This window comes from Watersipora subatra, chromosome 4 (assembly GCF_963576615.1).
Source record: "Watersipora subatra chromosome 4, tzWatSuba1.1, whole genome shotgun sequence".
Classification (NCBI taxonomy): Eukaryota; Metazoa; Bryozoa; class Gymnolaemata; order Cheilostomatida; family Watersiporidae; genus Watersipora; species Watersipora subatra.
The window spans coordinates 35,441,004-35,459,490 of NC_088711.1; the positions used below are offsets into that span (position 1 = coordinate 35,441,004).

The 18,487-nt window shown below is 36.3% G+C and overlaps 2 protein-coding genes across 2 annotated transcripts in view; both read right to left on the bottom strand.

Annotated features, from left to right (window-relative positions):
• The window catches only part of LOC137393123 (uncharacterized), a 55,166-nt gene extending 54,826 nt beyond the window's left edge, over positions 1-340 (bottom strand). Inside the window, exon 1 of the mRNA XM_068079545.1 lies at positions 324-340. Within this exon, the coding sequence (XP_067935646.1) occupies positions 324-340 (17 nt within the window). The remainder of the gene's footprint in view (positions 1-323) is intronic.
• LOC137394191 (adenylate cyclase type 6-like) lies at positions 341-17,501 on the bottom strand (the record flags this gene model as incomplete). Its single annotated transcript, XM_068080912.1, has 5 exons — positions 16,758-17,501; positions 11,823-11,972; positions 7,223-7,344; positions 4,984-5,095; positions 341-451 (listed from the first exon to the last, which is right to left on the bottom strand). Coding segments are annotated over exons 1-5 (1,089 nt in total), but the record flags the coding sequence as incomplete, so codon positions are not given.
• Positions 17,502-18,487: the final 986 nt, after the last annotated feature.

Below are 18,487 nucleotides of genomic sequence, written 5' to 3' on the forward strand. Positions count from 1 at the left end.
GGCTAAATGGCGAAGCATAATCCAATCCCCGAGTTTTTCTGTGCCTCATTCTTAGAGTTACTGAAAAATTGTGTCTGTGTCTATTAGAAAATTCTCTTAGAATATTATCTATTCCCTAATGAACAGCCTTTGAGAAGTCCTGAATGAAAATAGGTACGACGAGGTTTCCCGAAACATCCCAGCAAGCGAAGCGAGTGTACAAGACGAAAGTAAAAACGTTTTAGTTCAAAGCAACTTTGAATCTTGCATGTTTTGAATATGGATAGTCAAATGTGGTTTGGCCTTTGTTGAACTAGACTATTAGTAATCCAGTTACTACTCACTGAACAGCTTGTATCATATCCACGCAGAGGGACACACAGGAATGGGTTCCTCGTGCATCACTGACGGGTATCCCACTCACCGCAGCAAATCTTTCACCTAGCTGAACTAGGGCTAAACAGTTGTGCACCTGCGAAGATAAATAGCACTGCTGAGGAAGTCCTCTGCAGAGAACTGAACAGTATGACCGACTATTAAACAGGGGATTTAAGCATCTAAAAAAACAAATTACGGTGATAGATGTGACCACGAGCAAGTCTTAATGGTGCTCCTGTTAGTTCTAACTAAGACAGGACACTCTGCCAGGACATATTTACAACGTTTCCATGATGCTGTTAATCCAGAAGTTTGTAAGTTGGAAACGGACAAAATACACAAGTTGTGTTTTGCTACTCGCAGACATTTACTGAACCTTTCATACTTGAAGAACTTGAAAAGATATTGAACTTGAAAGATTCGAAATGAAACTTGCGAATGATGCGCAACAAAATGCCATGCAAGCTATTCCATTTTAAACAAGTTGTTTTTACTTCGATTTAGGTAGTTCTGAATGCGTCGCTGTGATCTCTGGCGTCGAAATCCTCATCTTTTTTAACAAAGCCCCCGCGTTAGTGCACACCATGGGAATGTCCAATAAAACTCTTATTGCACGGTAACTCAACATGGGTACAATTTAGCATAATCCAAATCCGCATAAAGGAAACAGTGATAGAAAGGATATGAAATGAGATACATATAAGACATTATTATTCTAACCTGACCGCCATCCCATCCCATCCCACTGAGTATCCACATTTGCTTGTATAAATGAAATTGGGAGGGCGAGCTATAGTGAGCAGAATTAATAAACTAGATTTAGGAAGGCATGTTTATAAAATACTGCCGATCAATGGTTGAGCGACAGCAGAGTTGAGTATAATGGCTAGAGAGAATGTCAGCTTTAGTAAAAGATAGAGAAACCGAGCATGCCTCAACCTCCAACATACAGCTCATAAAATTATCTGCAACTCTGCATACTGGTGCAATCCAAAATGGGAAACAAAACTTTGTATATGATGTCATCTGTTGTTGCAGTTTAAAAATGGATACAAGTATTGTATATAGAGTGCCGAACAAAAATATGGCATAATTCTAGTACTAAAAATTTAAGAATTTTGGCTTCTCAAATACATATGAGAGGCTCTAACTTTCCACTCAATAAACAGCTTGTACCACAAAAACTCTGACACAGAAATACATATTTTTTTCTTCATAAATGAGCATTGCTAAGAATACCAAACTATTTATCTTCGCACCAAAACTAAATCATGTAGGTGAAGGTCGTTATATCCGGAAATGGCAGAAAAATCAAAAATTTTACAGTGGAAAATTGGTACTCATCCCACGATCTAAATCTTCCTGTGACATCGACATCGGTATATTTGCCCAACGTTTCAGAATCACAAACTTTTTAACCTTTCACGCAATCAATCGGCCCCGGTACGTAGTCATGCCTGACTTGACACATGCTCCTGAACAATAAGCAATCTAGCAATTGACTGTTAACTTCAAGAATCATTCAGGATGTTGCTAAACGGTATCATACAGATCTAAGCCTGGCAAAGAGATACTATCTAATAAAGAAAAGAGATGCAGCAACAAAAACAGTCTTGATTGACAATACCACAATACTGTAATAAAAAGCTAGCAGGTGATTCGGCACAATAAACGTTACTAACAAAAAACTGGCAAGATAAATCTCATTTGGATAATTAGCGGTAGGACTGGACGAGGAGATAAGAGACGGCTGCAGCAGAGGGTACAGTCTTCCTTTGTTTGCTCATATAAGGCAAGTTAATTACAAGCTGACTAGGCAGCTTCGACACTCGCAGCCTATCAGAGAAATCAAGTTTTTTTAATTCACTCAAGACAACATGAATGGAAAAAATAACAGCTCCTAAGAGCGGAATTAATTAATGACTCGGGTTATTAGGTTACCGGAGGGGAAACTCGCAAGACAGAGTGAATTAGCAGCGGTCGTACTGATCAATACCTTGCAAAAAGGGGACAGATAACTTGGCTAACATGAACCGACATGAAACAATTCAGGATCGCAGTGCTAACAAACATCCTAAGAAGGGAGAAGGCAAGACAAAAATGATTTACTCGGGCATACAAAGCTTATATGTTGCCCAAGGTAGCATCTTGCTTTGTTGAACATAGTTCTTGTTAGGACTACCCATCCCTAGAGAAGTAGATTAATTATATAAACTTAGCAATATTCTTACGAAAATAAATGCATTACAGAAATTGATGGAGATCCGAGTTTTTAGAGAGCTAAACTGCACAAAAACAGAAGACAAGGTGAAAGTCTATCGCAAAAATACAGACTTTCAAACGCTGATAGAAGCCTGAAGAAGAAAATACAACTATACATCTGTATAACCAGTGTTAGAAGTTGCCTCCCTCGAAGATGATTCGGCCATTATGATACTATAAGACTAACCATTGATACAGTATGAGCTAGAGGTGCTAAGGCTAAATGGCGAAGCTTAATCCAATCGCCAAGTTTTTGTGTAAATCTTTCTGTGTCTGATTCTTGGAGTTACTAATTAACTGTGTTTGTAACTTAGAAAATTATCTTAAAATATTATCTATTCCCTCATGAACACAGCAATAGAGCAATGAAGAAAAAAAACTATATCTGACCACTTTCAACTAACTTTAAGGCTATTTTTACCAACTAGACAAGGATGTAGGCAGGCATTGAGGCTCATTTAATGATCATAAAAACACAATTACCCTTTCATTGAGCTCTTCACTAATAAACAGCATGATTAAACTAAAAACTGTCACACTAGCTGTAGTTCCCAAAGCCTCCGAATCGGCCTATAACTATCCTGCCATTAGTTTCAGACAAGAAGGCACTGCGCAATGATGACATCACATCAATAAACATTGGCAGCAGGGCAGTTGGCAGCAGGGCACGCGTGCATCGTCAATTAGTGCTAGTATAGATCCACAGTCTGACTGATTGAATATAAACTGACTGACTCCAACTAACAAGTATTCAAACACCTGCGACTCTTGCAAAAAGGTTGATAGAAGTAGTAGCCCATTCCGCTTGGTGCTTTGAACTATGATGGCTCCGCTGCACCGCGGCCACTCAGGTTTCTACACATTCATTTTAATGCCAACTTATGTTTAAAAGTCAGAGTCATTTACTTGTTCTGAAATGACTGATTAAAGAGTACAGTATTCAGCAATACAGTATGTTATGTTCTCTTCACCGGTTGCCTTCTGGATATGTATAGCAACACAGTATGTTATGTTCTCTTCACCGGTGCTTGCCTTCTGGATATGTATAGCAATACAGTATGTTATGTTCTCTTCACTGGTGCTTGCCTTCTGGATATGTATAGCAATACAGTATGTTATGTTCCCTTCACCGGTGCTTGCCTTCTGGATATGTATAGCAATACAGTATGTTATGTTCTCTTCACCGGTTGCCTTCTGGATATGTATAGCAACACAGTATGTTATGTTCTCTTCACCGGTGCTTGCCTTCTGGATATGTATAGCAATACAGTATGTTATGTTCTCTTCACTGGTGCTTGCCTTCTGGATATGTATAGCAATACAGTATGTTATGTTCTCTTCACTGGTGCTTGCCTTCTGGATATGTATAGCATGCTATACACTGTCAGTGCCATCTCTAAGGCATGAATGCTGAGCTGAGCACACAGTATCAGTATCAATAAGTTGGTTGTCAGCGGAAAAAATGGAACCTCTACCAACAATAACTTGAGGTTGCTTTCCCACGCTTGAATGGTATTTGACCATCCCTCCTCCATCGTCTACAGATAATCACAAATAAGCACTTTCTGTCATTTTGCTATCTTGATGCCGATTGGATCAAAAATATTCAGCATTGAATTTGCTTCTTTGATTCTTGCCCATCATGCTTCTCTACTCGGTTCTCAGTTCCTCAGACGGATTTCAGTATCATATATGCAATGCACTAGGCAAGTACAGTTGACTCCGCATATTCAGCCTTCACTTCCCCAATGTATGGCAACATTGACTGTCACAGTGGCTCTCCGACAGACAATGTGTGTGAGAGTTTTTAGCTAGAGTGTTGTACTGTAACTTCCATTTGTTATTATTAGTGCTAATTAACTTATACTGTAGCCTATTACAGGTATAACCATATTTTACTCTCTCATGTATACTGTATACACATATTGTATCATACTGCAGCCTAGGAGCGAGCGAGACAATATACGCTGCTTAATGTATAGTACAGTTCTTCAAATTTCTATGTCTGGACATGTTCATTGTCCAGACATGGCCATATTAGTTCGAACAAATGAGGGTTGTCTGTGTGCCACATGTAGAAGGACAAGTACATGTACTTACGCGTATAATAATCGTGAAAGTTTAAAAAGCGATCAAGTCTTCTAGGTATAAAAATTATGGCTATTACGTAAAAACCCCAGTTTCTATTTCGCGGAAATTCCAATCTCGCGGATCGGTCTGAAACGGAGAGATTACTGTAACGCTAATAGTTGTTAGAGCAAGCAAAAGGTGAGAATTCCTCTAGAATGAAAGGTATTGGAGAATGCATACGTAGAAAAGAAAGTTATAGGTGTATGTAGAATCCAGACATTCAAAGAGACAAACCTCGCAGAGAGCTTCAAATGTTACTGAGAGGTCATTGATAATGCTGACGTACTCCGACGATTCTATCTGAACTTTGAGTTTTTCCAGTCCGGTAATATTGATGTAGGCGATGCTGAAATAGACGACAGAATCTGATAAAAACTGAATGACTTATCAGCTCAACAAAAAGCGTGCTCACACTCTTTGCAGAGTTGAAACCTGATCAGCTGACAGTAAATATTATCTCGCTACTACTGAGGGAGGCTAAAGTTTGATTAGTCTCATTTAGGTGATTACCTTGAGGCTACATTGATCTTAAGAGGAAGCAGAAATAACAAGAAGCGCACGAGATACTAACCTTTTTTTGTGCAAAATCTACACATCTAGTTTACAAGAAAATGCAGCAACGTATAGCAAAATTAATATATTGGCTAATGCCTTTGAAGTTATTTTTCACAAGACACATATTAACCCTTTCGCAGGCGAGCTTTTTTGGGCTATTTGAGACCCTTGGGCAAATTAATTTTTTACAAATAGATTTTTAAAAAAATCATTAATACACTCTCTTATTTATTATATTGTATATGTATTATGTTTTTATGATACAGGTAAATACAAATAAACATATTTCAAGTCAATTCTTTTAATAACTGTTTCTCTAGCTATGGTACTTTTGAAAGCATTTGGTTTGCAGAGGCCTACATTGCAGTCTTGACACGATGTGCTTATTCTTGTTTCTCTATAGCCTTGTCTTTGCCTATAGTCTTTGGAGGACGCAATGACAGTAAAAAAAAAGTTGTTGCACTCTGGGAAAACATTCAGAAAGCAGAAACAAAAGCAGAAACAAGCTACAAACAAAATTCCCAGTTTTATTTAAAGACGTTTTTATTTCCGATTTTTTGTTCATTTAGTATTGCAAAAACGATCGGTTTTTTTTCTCTCCAAACGGCTCTTTTTTTGGTGCTAACAGAGACCAATCTATTGTAGTTTACTATTGGTAAAAAATAAACAAAAAAGGTAATAAGTTAACCAGAAATCAATTTATAAAAAACGTTCGTGTGGCGACATAATAGGCACTCTGCCCATCAGCGTCAGTATCGCTAAACGACAATAATGTCGCTATGCCTGCAAAGGGAAGACCCTGTGAAGCTGTCCCCTATGTGATCATGTATATGTAGCAAATTTTTTTTAAGTTACTATTTGTGTAAAGGAAGAATTTTTTGTCATCGCACTCCACAAAATGATACTCACGAGCCGATTGGTGTAATTCTATGACCAGAGCTAACACATTAATGCTAGATGTATAAATACAGCACAGACTTTTTGGTATGAGTGAAATCTGCTTCGATCTTGCGCTATAATTATCTGCCCTGTTAGGTACCCAAAGTGACGTAGTGCAACAACTATATTGGGAAAATGTATAAGAATGGCAGACAACAGAAGCGTTTTGACTCGGGTTCACGCATTGGCTAATTGTTGGCATTGACATTGTAAGTCATATATCTGTGTTTTACTGACAAAATGACCTTCTTATGTTACAGCTTGGAGCTTGCATCACAAGTGTATTCATCTCCAAAACTGTGATATCATGTTATTTGTTACAAATAGATACATGTAATTTTAAAATGCTGTCAGTTAACCGTTAAACTTAGAGAGAAATTATCTAACAACCAGCTTAGCATTCTATCGAAATCGTTTTTAGTATTATAAAATACGATAAGCTGTATGTCACTACAGTAATCCCTCGCTTCTTCAAAGCTTCAGTATTTCGCGGGGTAAAAAGTATTCATTAAGCATTTTCAAAGTAGAAAAAAAGTAAATCTCTCTTATACTCTGACCCAGTGAGGTCCCTTCGCGAGCATAATTCTGACAATGGTCGCCACGGTTCACTGTTCTTTTTGTAAAGTGAAAAAGTGAAAAGCGCTTGTGACATCCTTTGCCATGCCTCTTAAACGCGTGATTCGACAGTCAAAATCGTCTAATGAACACAAGAAAAAAGAGGAAAACTTTACGATTTAATGAACAAATAACTTTATTCAATATCAAGTTTATTAGTGGATTTTTGCTTATCACGGGGGGGGGGGGTTGCTGATCTCGATTAACCGTGAAAAGTGAGGAATTATTGTACGACTTTTTATTATCTTTCTTGCCCTTAAAACTAGATAAGAGATGTTGGAATACAAAATTAAGCCATAATATCAACTTTGAATCTATGCCAATGCTACCAAGATTATATTGAGCCGAGGGGTCGGACACTTACCTGACATTATCATAAGACTTGGCGAATATCTGCCTCGGGCAAACAACACTGTTATACATGGTCAGATCAGCGCAAACTTCATGACACAAGAACTTTGGAAGACACATTTCCGCGACCTTGACCTGCCAATCAATGACAAAACCTCAAGGTTACGCTATAAAAAGGTCAAGTTATGACTGTGAAAACAGCTACCTACATGTCACTAAAACCATTGTATGGTGAGCGATGAATGTGAGAAATTTTTTCTGGAGTCAGTCACCAGCTGTATGGCTCCCGAAAAAGCATCCACAACTGGAGCACCCATGAGAGAAAAGAAGTGTTCTGTAGTGTATAAGGCAGTTAAAGCTATTAACTAGCTGAGCTACCTGGCTTTGCCTGGATAATAAAAAAGTCTTTGGTCAGAAAATTGATTTGTATTTAACATATAACAACATTTGTCATTCTAACTTTCAAACTAGATATCATGAGAAATGTTTTGATGGATAGCTTCTGATGGAACAGTCACCTTTTTTATACACACTTCTATGCAAGAATTGTTATTATTAATTCAACATTCAGTTTTTTTTTCAGCTTGTATTAATTGTATCAATACCGAATCATATTCTATTCTAATCGTAGCAAAACAGACTTAATTTAGCTATTATTGCTAATTATTTCACTTTTACATTTAAACCTTTTCATAGTCATTTTATTTTTTTAAATTTATTTGACCTGCACAAAACATTCTCCTCGTGATATAAAGTTTGAAAGCTACAGTTGTTTGACAATGTTTGAAAACCTTCATAGTTGTTGTTTTCTCTTAATTTATTTCAACTACACACAACACTACAAAAACAACTAAACAATCGATACTGGTAAAAATCTAAAAATGAGATATCGTACTGTTTTTGTCTGACTGAACAGAGAGAGAACATCAAAGCTCTTTCCATAAATGTCCGCATAAGAATTGGCCTTGACCCCATATATAGTAATTAAACTTTACGAAAAAAATTTCTTAACAGGGGCATCGTAAATTTAGCATTGCTAAATTAGTTATCGCGTGGTTACGGTATATCAAATATGATAACGCCTTAAATCAGAATTTCCTAACAGGGGCATCGTAACGTGTGGGCGCAGTGTTAAAATAATAGCTATAGCTGGACAATCAAAACGACGAACATACACACGACCAATTTTTAGAAATATATATACATGTATAGATTATAGCTATTAAGGTATAGATGAATATCTCCTCTTTTCAATGGGAAGTTTTATTCAGCTAAAATGTAAGCTATTAGTAATGTGATACTTTTATATTTGGTGCAAACATGTTATTAACAGCAGTTTGGATTATAATATTTACTTATAGAATTTTTTCACAAAAAATCAAGCAATTCAACACAAACTTACTCAAATAATGTCACTTAAAAACTTTATTCCTTTATAGTATACTTATGCAGCACTCTACATAAATCTTACTTTTAGATTCAAACAAAAGGATAATCATTTTCATCAGTTTGAGAACAAGTAAAGAAATTCATACATACATAGACGAATAAAACACTGGTAACTTATTGATTGACAGCATATTGATTGACAGCATATTGATTGACAGCATATTGATTGACAGCATATTGATTGACAGCGTATCTACAGACAGCATATCTACAGACAGCATATCTACAGACAGCATATCTACAGACAGCATCTCTACAAACGGCATATCTACAGACAGTATACCTACAGATGGCATATCTACAGACGGCATATCTACAGACGGCATATCTACAGACGGCATATCTACAGACGGCATATCTACAGACGGCATATCTACAGACGGCATATCTACAGACGGCATATCTACAGACGGCATATCTACAGACGGCATATCTACAGACGGCATATCTACAGATAGCATATCTACAGACGGCATATCTACAGATGGCATATCTACGGACGGCATATCTACAGACAGCATATCTACAGAGAGCATATCTAATGGTAACATATCTAATGGTAACATATCTAATGGTAACATATCTAATGGTAACATATCTACCAGTAACATAGTGACTGGTAGATATGACGGTGACAGTTACATATCGATACGTCTTCTTTAGAAATTTAAATGATGTCGCAGAAAGTGTTTTGATATATTGATAAGATGCATATATAAATGATCGCAACTTGTTGTTATAGCAACAACATAGTCACAAATGTAGTACGCACATGTGTCCACACTCCCACATATACATACTTCCACATGTCCATGCATGTACATATAGACACGTGTACATACACAAGTTCCTACTAACACGTGCACCTACCCATGTGTACATACTAAAACATGTGTACATATTAAAACATGAGTACATACTAACACATGTGTAGGCCTACAGACTAACACTCGTGTACATACTAAAACATGTGTGCATACTAACACATGCGTAGATACTAAAACATGTGTGCATACTAACACATGTGTAGATACTAAAACATGTGTGCATACTAACACATGCGTAGATACTAAAACATGTGTGCATACTAACACATGTGTAGATACTAAAACATGAGTACATACTAACACATGTGTAGGCCTACAGACTAACACTCGTGTACATACTAAAACATGTGTGCATACTAACACATGTGTAGATACTAAAACATGTGTAGATACTAACACATGTGTACATGATCACACATAAACATGTACCAACCAATTTGAAAATATTGGTGTTTAGGAAGCTATTAAAAGCAGCCATAAAAATACATTACTTTTTATCAAATTAAATCATCCAGGTTACTGGCTGACTGCCGTTTCTAGAAAACCACCAGCTACCGATTATTTAGTATCAACACTAGTAGGCCATATCTAAATCTAGTTAACTTTTATGCATCAAAGTTTAATGATATGTCAGAGTCCATCCCCTGATACGCAGAGTTTACATGTAATATATTCATCTAATTTGTATTCATTAAGAGACTGACAATGTAATTTATGCTCATCCAGGTATCTATGTATAAATAAGGGTGGCGCGTAATTCAACCAGTATACATAGAAGTGTAGGACAGAATATCGAGTCTTTCCGAGGTTTCATCCCAAACACTAACAAGGAGCAACTTTTGGCACAAGGCCCGACGCAGATAGTAGATTTGGCAGCGCGGGAGTACATTGAATACCTAGGATTTTTCATTCTCTTCCTCAACAATTGTCAATAGCCAGCCAACTCTCATCTCTGACGTAAAAGACACCTATAAGGCTAGCAATAAAAATTGCATTTGTCTACTTGTTGGGCAGAACTTGCTCGTCCTATTTAATTTTTATATGCTAACTACGGAGACCTTAGAGAAGTCTTTATAGAGGAAAGATGGAGGAGGATGCTATTGCTCTCTACAGGGGCAGTAAACGATGCCGAGAAGGCAAGGCTAGATGCAATGCCAATGGTCAGCAGGTTGAGTTTTCATTACATTACGGTACATTACAGAATCATATTTGTCAATGTGTATACTTTTGTTACACGAGGCGATCTTCGGGGAACCCCAAGCGAGACTTCTTTTCTTCGGAGCCGACGTGTGAGCGAGCAACCATGTGAGAAGATAAAAGTGACACGCACCTCCTGCAATTTAGTTTATAAGGCAGATTTTGCTATCAAAGCGCAGCTAAATATCTCTTCTTTCCAATGGGCAAATTTATTAATGCCATGGGGCTAAGGCTAAACAAGCCCATTGCTTATCACATTCTCCATTTCATGATAGAAATGTTTTCGCTATTCTGTGACGCGTACCTCTCCAGAGTAAGCGTAAGGAATCCGAAAGCACCTTAGCCTCGAACAACTTCTTTTATCAGTGCATAACTAAAGTCAGAATTTTGTTCAAATAAATAGATTTTTAGCTTTTTTGTATCATATTAAAGTTGGAGTTAGCGAGGAACTTGTAAAGGACTGGCAAAAAAGGCAAAGGCTACTTTTACAAAGAAAATGTCAATCTCGGGCTGAAATCTCGGTGGCCGATTCTTTTACTTCCGGTGTCAGTGTGGTTGAAAAGTAACGGCGTGAATAAACATTTAGATTGACACAAATGGTTTTAGTAAAATTTTTGGCATGTTATTTATGCTATAATTATCAAAATGACCCTTAACATATTATGTTAGCATGCTCAGCTGCAGCGTAAGCATACCATTCAGCTTGTTCTTACCTCTATTATATATTTAAAGTGTTCATCATTTAAATTTCAAATGACATGTCTGTCCTTGGTGTTCAATTTTATCAAATAAATTTATCGAAAAATGCGACTTATACTCTTGAGTAACTTATATATATTTTGTTTCATTATTGTACACTTTATGACTGATGTGAATATATGGACACCGGAGTGACATATATGGACTCCGGAGTGACATATATGTAATCCGGAGTGACATATACGTAATCCGGAGTGACATATACGTAATCCGGAGTGACATATATGTAATCCGGAGTGATGTGCAGTCCAAAAAATACGGTGCAAGTGAGTGTGATAAAATTCAGTGTACTTTTACTAACCTAGTCAAAAATGTCTAAACCAATGCTCATATAGATAAGGTTACGATTGAACTACCTCTAACTGTAGCCTGAAAACTTACCAGCTTTTGACCTTCATCTTGCAACTGAAGTTTTGCTCCAATATACGCTCGACAGTTAATAAATGACTCGCGTTGGCTTTTTTCTCCCACATGATGAGCAAGAATACCTACTCCATTGGCAGCTAGAAATAGTATTCCACTCACCATGATCTGAAATATAGGATAAACGCGTAAGGACTTTCTTGAGTCAATTTTTAGCGTTTTCATCACTTAATGCTGTAAAAAGAAAAGTTAACATTCGAGGTTAACCATTCACTAGTTTTATGTTTAAACATTTTCTATTCAAATTGTTGCTGTGCTATTGAACATTCAGAGTAGTAAATCAGTGTTTTACAGGGCTTATATATTACTATGGCTTCCTGGATCGTCCAAGGTACTCCAAGAAGTGCTTAATGTGAAAAAAATTTCTGGAGCCACTCTCATATGGGACCAAAGCAGAATGGCCTACTGCTCTAGGCTCTTTAGTGCATAAGGCAGTTTTTGCTAATCAAAATAGATGAACATCTCTCACTACAATGACCAGCTACGAATGCAAGTTATTGGCAATGCCATATACCAACTTCAAGAAAAACTTAGCATGTGCTATTGATTTTGTAATATTGTACCAACATACATGTAGTTCTATAATAAAATATCAAGTAACTCCGTGAAACTTGAACAACTTAAATCCTTTTTAGTATATTCGATGAGCACTGGCATCAATTTCACAGTTAGACTCACAAAGGTTACATATTTTAATCAGTTTTAATCAATCAATCAGTAATCAATTTTAATCAGAAGAAAAAGTAACAAAATCGTATGTAAAAATAAAAAAAATTAAACAGCTCGCTAAAGGTTGACCTATATAGCGATAAATTTGATATTTCTTAAGAATACCTAAAAACTCAAACTAAGGAATACAACTATCATTGTATCATTAGCAGGGTTGAAAAAACCACGGTTTTTATGAAAAAACCAGATTTTTTGGTTTAAACCGGTTTTTTATGGTTTAAACCGGTTTTTATAATTTTACCAAGGTTTTTGCAATTTTAAGTTTAATTAATATCTCTTACTATAGCTGCATGATTGAGTATTGAACACACATGTGGAATCATCTGTTAAAGATGGTACTGTGGGAGTTGTTATGGGAATGAAGAAAAAAAACATGGAAATTTTAGAATGAGTCTTAAATCAAACGTGATCGATGTAATACAGAGCAGAAATCTTATCACATAAAGTGAATATTTTACATACAGTCCTATGTATAAGTAGGAACTGTAATCCAAGTGATTAGTCATGTGGTAGTGTAGGGCAGAGCATAATGCAGATGCATTGCTAGTGTTTGCAGCAGTGGCAGATGACTCAACTTCAATCACCTGAATATTAGCATCACTGTCTAAATTGGTGTTTTCAGCTTGACATTTTGCTACGTGAGCTTTAAGCCTATCTGCGTGACCTCGCGATACGACAGCACACCTATTACATTTTGCCTTAAAACCTTTGCCTTTTGCAGTTCGAGTGAAAAACTGCCAAACGGGATCCTGTTTGCGAGGCATCTTGGAAATTTGAGGCACAACTTTAACTTTTCAAAACACAAAAAACTTGATAAACTGAATTCTAACAATCCAACTACTTTGGCTTGTGCCCAATAAATGAAATATTAGTTTGCAAACTTAAAGCTTTGCCCAAAAGGATTTTATTGTTTGAATTTCTAATTGTAAGTAATCCTTTCTCACTGGCCAGACTTGAGAAAGTATTCATTGATTATTAGAGACGATGATTGGATTAGTATATTTCACATGGTTTTTATATTTCATCAGTAAAGAGATCATCATATCATTTGATGAAACCAATTGAAAATGAAATTCACTAATTCATTGTTGTGCTAGGATTTCACGTAGTTTCAACTTGAGCTCTGCCATCAAATTACTACTGTGTCCTAAATAAACTTCCACAGCTGATAATTACATATAATTGCATTTCTACCGCGCATGAACCACTAGGAGCTTAAAATATTGTTTTTCACAAAAAATAATGAAAAAACCGAAAAAACCGGTTTTTTCGGGCTGGTTTAAACCGAGCCAACCCTGATCATAAGTTCTCGTTGAGATACTTAATAATTTTCAGAACATTATATTAATAAAACTATTGTAAATGCAATAGACATCCATGGTAAAATTTTATCAAAATTAAGCGTATGGCATTTCGAATAACTTAGAATATGTTGCATTTGAAACTGAATAAAATGGTCCTTTAGAACGAAAACACCTTCAGCTGCCTTACAGACTAAAAGGCAGCATAGTATGCCACATTTTCGCTCTTACGGAGCCCCAACCCATTAATGGCTGCTTGAGGTGGCCCATCCAGCAGTTTGGTTGGGGAACTCCAGAAAAATCTTTATCACACGCTATGTAGAACGCTTATATCTGGTTCATTCCATGCAACAACGGTAAAATATATCTCAGTTTTAAAAGGTAATTTACAGATTGTAAAATGTATAAGATTACAAATTCAGCTATTAATAATATTTTTCAGTAACTTTGATTAAATACTACAGTTCATCAATATTTTGAAGTCATAAAAATAAACAAAAAAGACTCGCAATATTTGTAAAACAAACCAGAAACAGTTGTGGTACTGTATAACTAGATTAATATGACTCAGTTTTTGAGCTAAATTATCCATAAAATGTTAATTCGAGATCTGTATTCAGAAAAGCAGAGCATGTTGACACATTTAAAAAAAGGCTTTCAAATAAAACTGATTTTATCAGAAATTCTTTTACATACCGTACTTTTCGGACTATTAGCCGCTACTTTTTTTGATGATTTGAGCCATGCGGCTTATATAAGGGTGCGGCTAATCTGTGGCTTTTTCTTTCACCGTTAGGGCGCATTAACCAGAATCTCCGATTAGTGCGCTTCTAGCGGTGAAAGAAAATACAAAACAATGCCTCATGATACTGTTCCGTTAGGCACTAAGTTAAAAAGCGTCGGTTAATACGAAACTGTGCCATTCGGCACTGTTCCGTTTTAAACAGCAAAGTTGCTGCCGCGTTAAAAAGCACAGTCCTGAGTTCTGCGGCCTATACAAAGGTGCGACTTATGTATTGTTTTATTATCGTTTTTTGGAAAATAAGCAGATGCTGCTTATACAGGGGTGCGGTTTATAGTCCGAAAAGTACGGTAGGTAAAGAAAAAATAGTGCTAGCACTATCTAAAGATGAGCCGCACAAGCAGATTGGTCTAATTCTATAACCACCACTCAAAAACTAATACAGAACATATAAACAACTTATAGATAAAGACTTTTTAGCAATGGATGTTTACGCAGTCTGCTTAGACCTCGTCACACACAGAAAGTTGATGTCTCGAGGCATAAACTAATCACCAGACCCCTGACTATAGACGGAGACCTTATAACAGTCCTTGGCAAGTATTAATACTGATAATCTTATTTTGACTATGAATTTCTATTACTTACTCTACCGATAAGCTTGTAAGATCATTAAAAGTAACAGTGAAAGTTATAGCCAAATAAGTTACAGTGGAACCTCGGGTCTCGAACGCTTCGGTTCTCGAACGCTTCGGTTCTCGAACGTTTCGGTTCTCGAACGCTTCTGTTCTCGACCAAAAAAATTGAGACTTGTTCGTCTCGGATCTCAAACATAAATCCGGTTCCCGACCAAACCGGAGCATTCGCATGAGAATTAAACATTGGGAACAGCTCCAGAAACAGCATGGAAACATTCGTTAACAAAGAGAGAGGTAAGTTAGACTTCATAAATTATTTACAAAAAAGAAGGAACCATCTAGGACGACGTTCCTCTACCGAAGAGATTTGCTAGGGAGACAACAGTTACTTCTCCAGCTGAGTTCTCTAAATTGTTTTGGAGGAGAATTCTCTTTCAAAGATGTGAAATAAACGTGTCATTGCTATTTATATTTTTTTTCACACAATTTTTGATGTAACTGATCTGTTGTATTTTTCGCTGTTTCGTTATCGATTGCTACCATTTTTGGTATTGTATCTTAAAGTAGAATGTTTTCGATGTTTCAAGAGCAAAACATACGGAATGTTTACTTTTTGTTTTCTTTCATCATCATAGACAGAAAATATTTTATTAAAAATAAACACGATCTATATCTACTCGTTTTTATTTATAGTATGTAGGATACTGTACAGTTTATGATGTAAAATGTTAAAAAAATATATTACCGAAGTTGTTATCTCGGTCTGGAACAAAGTAAAATTTACATATAGTAATTCTAATGAGAATAAGTGTTTCGGATCTCGAAAAACTCAGTTTTTTTGAACAGCTTTCTAGAACGGATTATGTTCGAGAACCGAGGTTCCACAGTAATTTGTTTAGCCTTCCTGCATTGACTAGTCCACAACGCTGACATCAGTGATTCATACATGTATATTTTGCTTCGCTATGTTACAGATAAGAGCTCTCCTCAAAAGTGTTTTTGTTTCCAAAATAGTTTTTTGTTCTAAAAACGCAAAAACTATTGATGAAAACCAAAATATGATTAAATTGTTATAAACAACTACAATTTTAAAATGTTGTCAGTTGACCTTAGCAATAAATGGCCATCAAATGAGTGTTAGCTACAAACAGATATCGGCCACAAATATCTGGCATGGCAGCCGGTCTACAGACATGAGCACTATTATAAACTAATTACTGGTCAGGCTATCAAATAGGAAAAGGCTAACCCATTGTGCGCGTTGAAATGAACATATCAGCATATCTGCACTAGCAAGCCGTTCAGTGGTAGTCAGACAGGCTCTATTTGAATAGATCGCTGTGAATGCAAATAGAGAAGTTGATAAAGTAAGGCAGCCAAGATTAGAGTGCGATTCAATAATAATGCCATGCATGCGATTAGACCTAATACACTTAATGTTTAAAGCTAATAGGAATAACTAGCAAACATTCAATGAGTTTACCTCTATCCAATTCTCTGCTATTGAAGACAGGTCTCGCAGACGAATCAATATAACACCGGTGTGAACAAGGGCGAGCACCAGCCCAAACAAGACAGTCATGAAGAAATTAACTGACAGGATCAAATACAGACAATAAATTATAAACACGAGCTGCCATACTCCCTCGGCGGCATATACGGTGTCCTTATCAGCCATTTTTTCTGTCCATGGGCCTAACGGCAATGATATAAACCCAAATAGTAACAGAAGCGTCCATAATAAATAAGAGGCAATGTTGAGCTGTTTTACGCTTGAGAAGTATTCGGTGTTGATGAAGATATAGAGCAGAATTCCGAGGACACAGAGGCAGACATGATAGAGGTTCTGTTCGGTAGGTCTCCGTTGGTAAGCAAAGTATAAGATAGCTAGCACGGCCATGAGCAATATATATATCCCTAGCAAGGACGAGACTGTCACTCTTCGAATATGAAAGCTATATTCCAGAAAAAGGGCTTCGGTTGGCTTATGTCGAAAGACATATGGAGGACTACAAATGCGACACTCCAATATTGTCTTTTCTTTGTGTTGACTAGATTGGCTGCGGAGTCCCTCCATCTTAGGTTGAGATATCAAGGAGCGTTGCCACGCTATTTGCTAGAGACAAGCGTTATCCATAAAGCACACTATCAAATACAATGTTAAACACAGTTATCAAAAGGCAAACATACGACAGTTGACCCTATGAACATCTATAAATGATTTAATTAAGTAGCTTTTATAGGCAAAGATTGTACAGAAAATCGATTAAGCCTGCTGTAACAGTATTTAAACATTAACTATGCCGTATTAAACTAGTGAGGATGCAGCTTTGAATAAATGCTATCAGATTTTTTACAGTTGAAGCATTGTGATCAACAGCAACTAGCTGCAGTTGAATATCACTACTCCTGTTTTCAAATTAAAACACAACAAAATACTTTGCAAACTATTAAATGATCAAATATTTACCAATTAAAGTTTTGTTTAGTCAATTATTTTACTACTTTCATTTTAAGTGATGAAGCTAACTAGCACTTTCTATGACTTTGGTCAAAGCTATTCACAAACGTAAAATAAAAATGCAGCTTCTGTGCATATGGTTAATTTTTAATCTCCCTGAAAAAATATACATGTAGGCCTAATTGTAACTGAGTAATTTATAAATTGCTCCCATTGAATAGTCGCAAAACTATATATTAAATTCGTAGCAGCAACTACACGTTTCTGTAATGAAACAATTATAGCCTGATGGAAAACGCATCAACAGCTATTGAAATTTCGATACTTATTTTACTTAGCAAATGTAATACTTACGGCCAACATGAACACTCTAAAAACTGAATCGAAAACGTTTGAAAGCATATACATCCAGCATTTAAAACGACATACGTATCCTGCTACAAATCGTATTTCACAAAATTTTCGAATATAGCGGCTCTGTTGCATGTAACGTTAATTATGTAATCCAACAATATAAAGCTCATCAGAATATCGAACTGTGGCAAAAAAAACGTAAGCAAACTCTTCAAAAATTATAACATAAAAATGTCAAGAAAGTGCAGCTTTAGTTTTTACTGATTTAAGAAGGAATTATGAACAACAATAAGTATAACATATTACGCAAGCGAAAGACGGTAAGCTTTATGGATGAAAGCTAGTGAGTACCCAAACTATCGCACGTGCTCAATGTTATTTTCTCTGCACTCAACGGA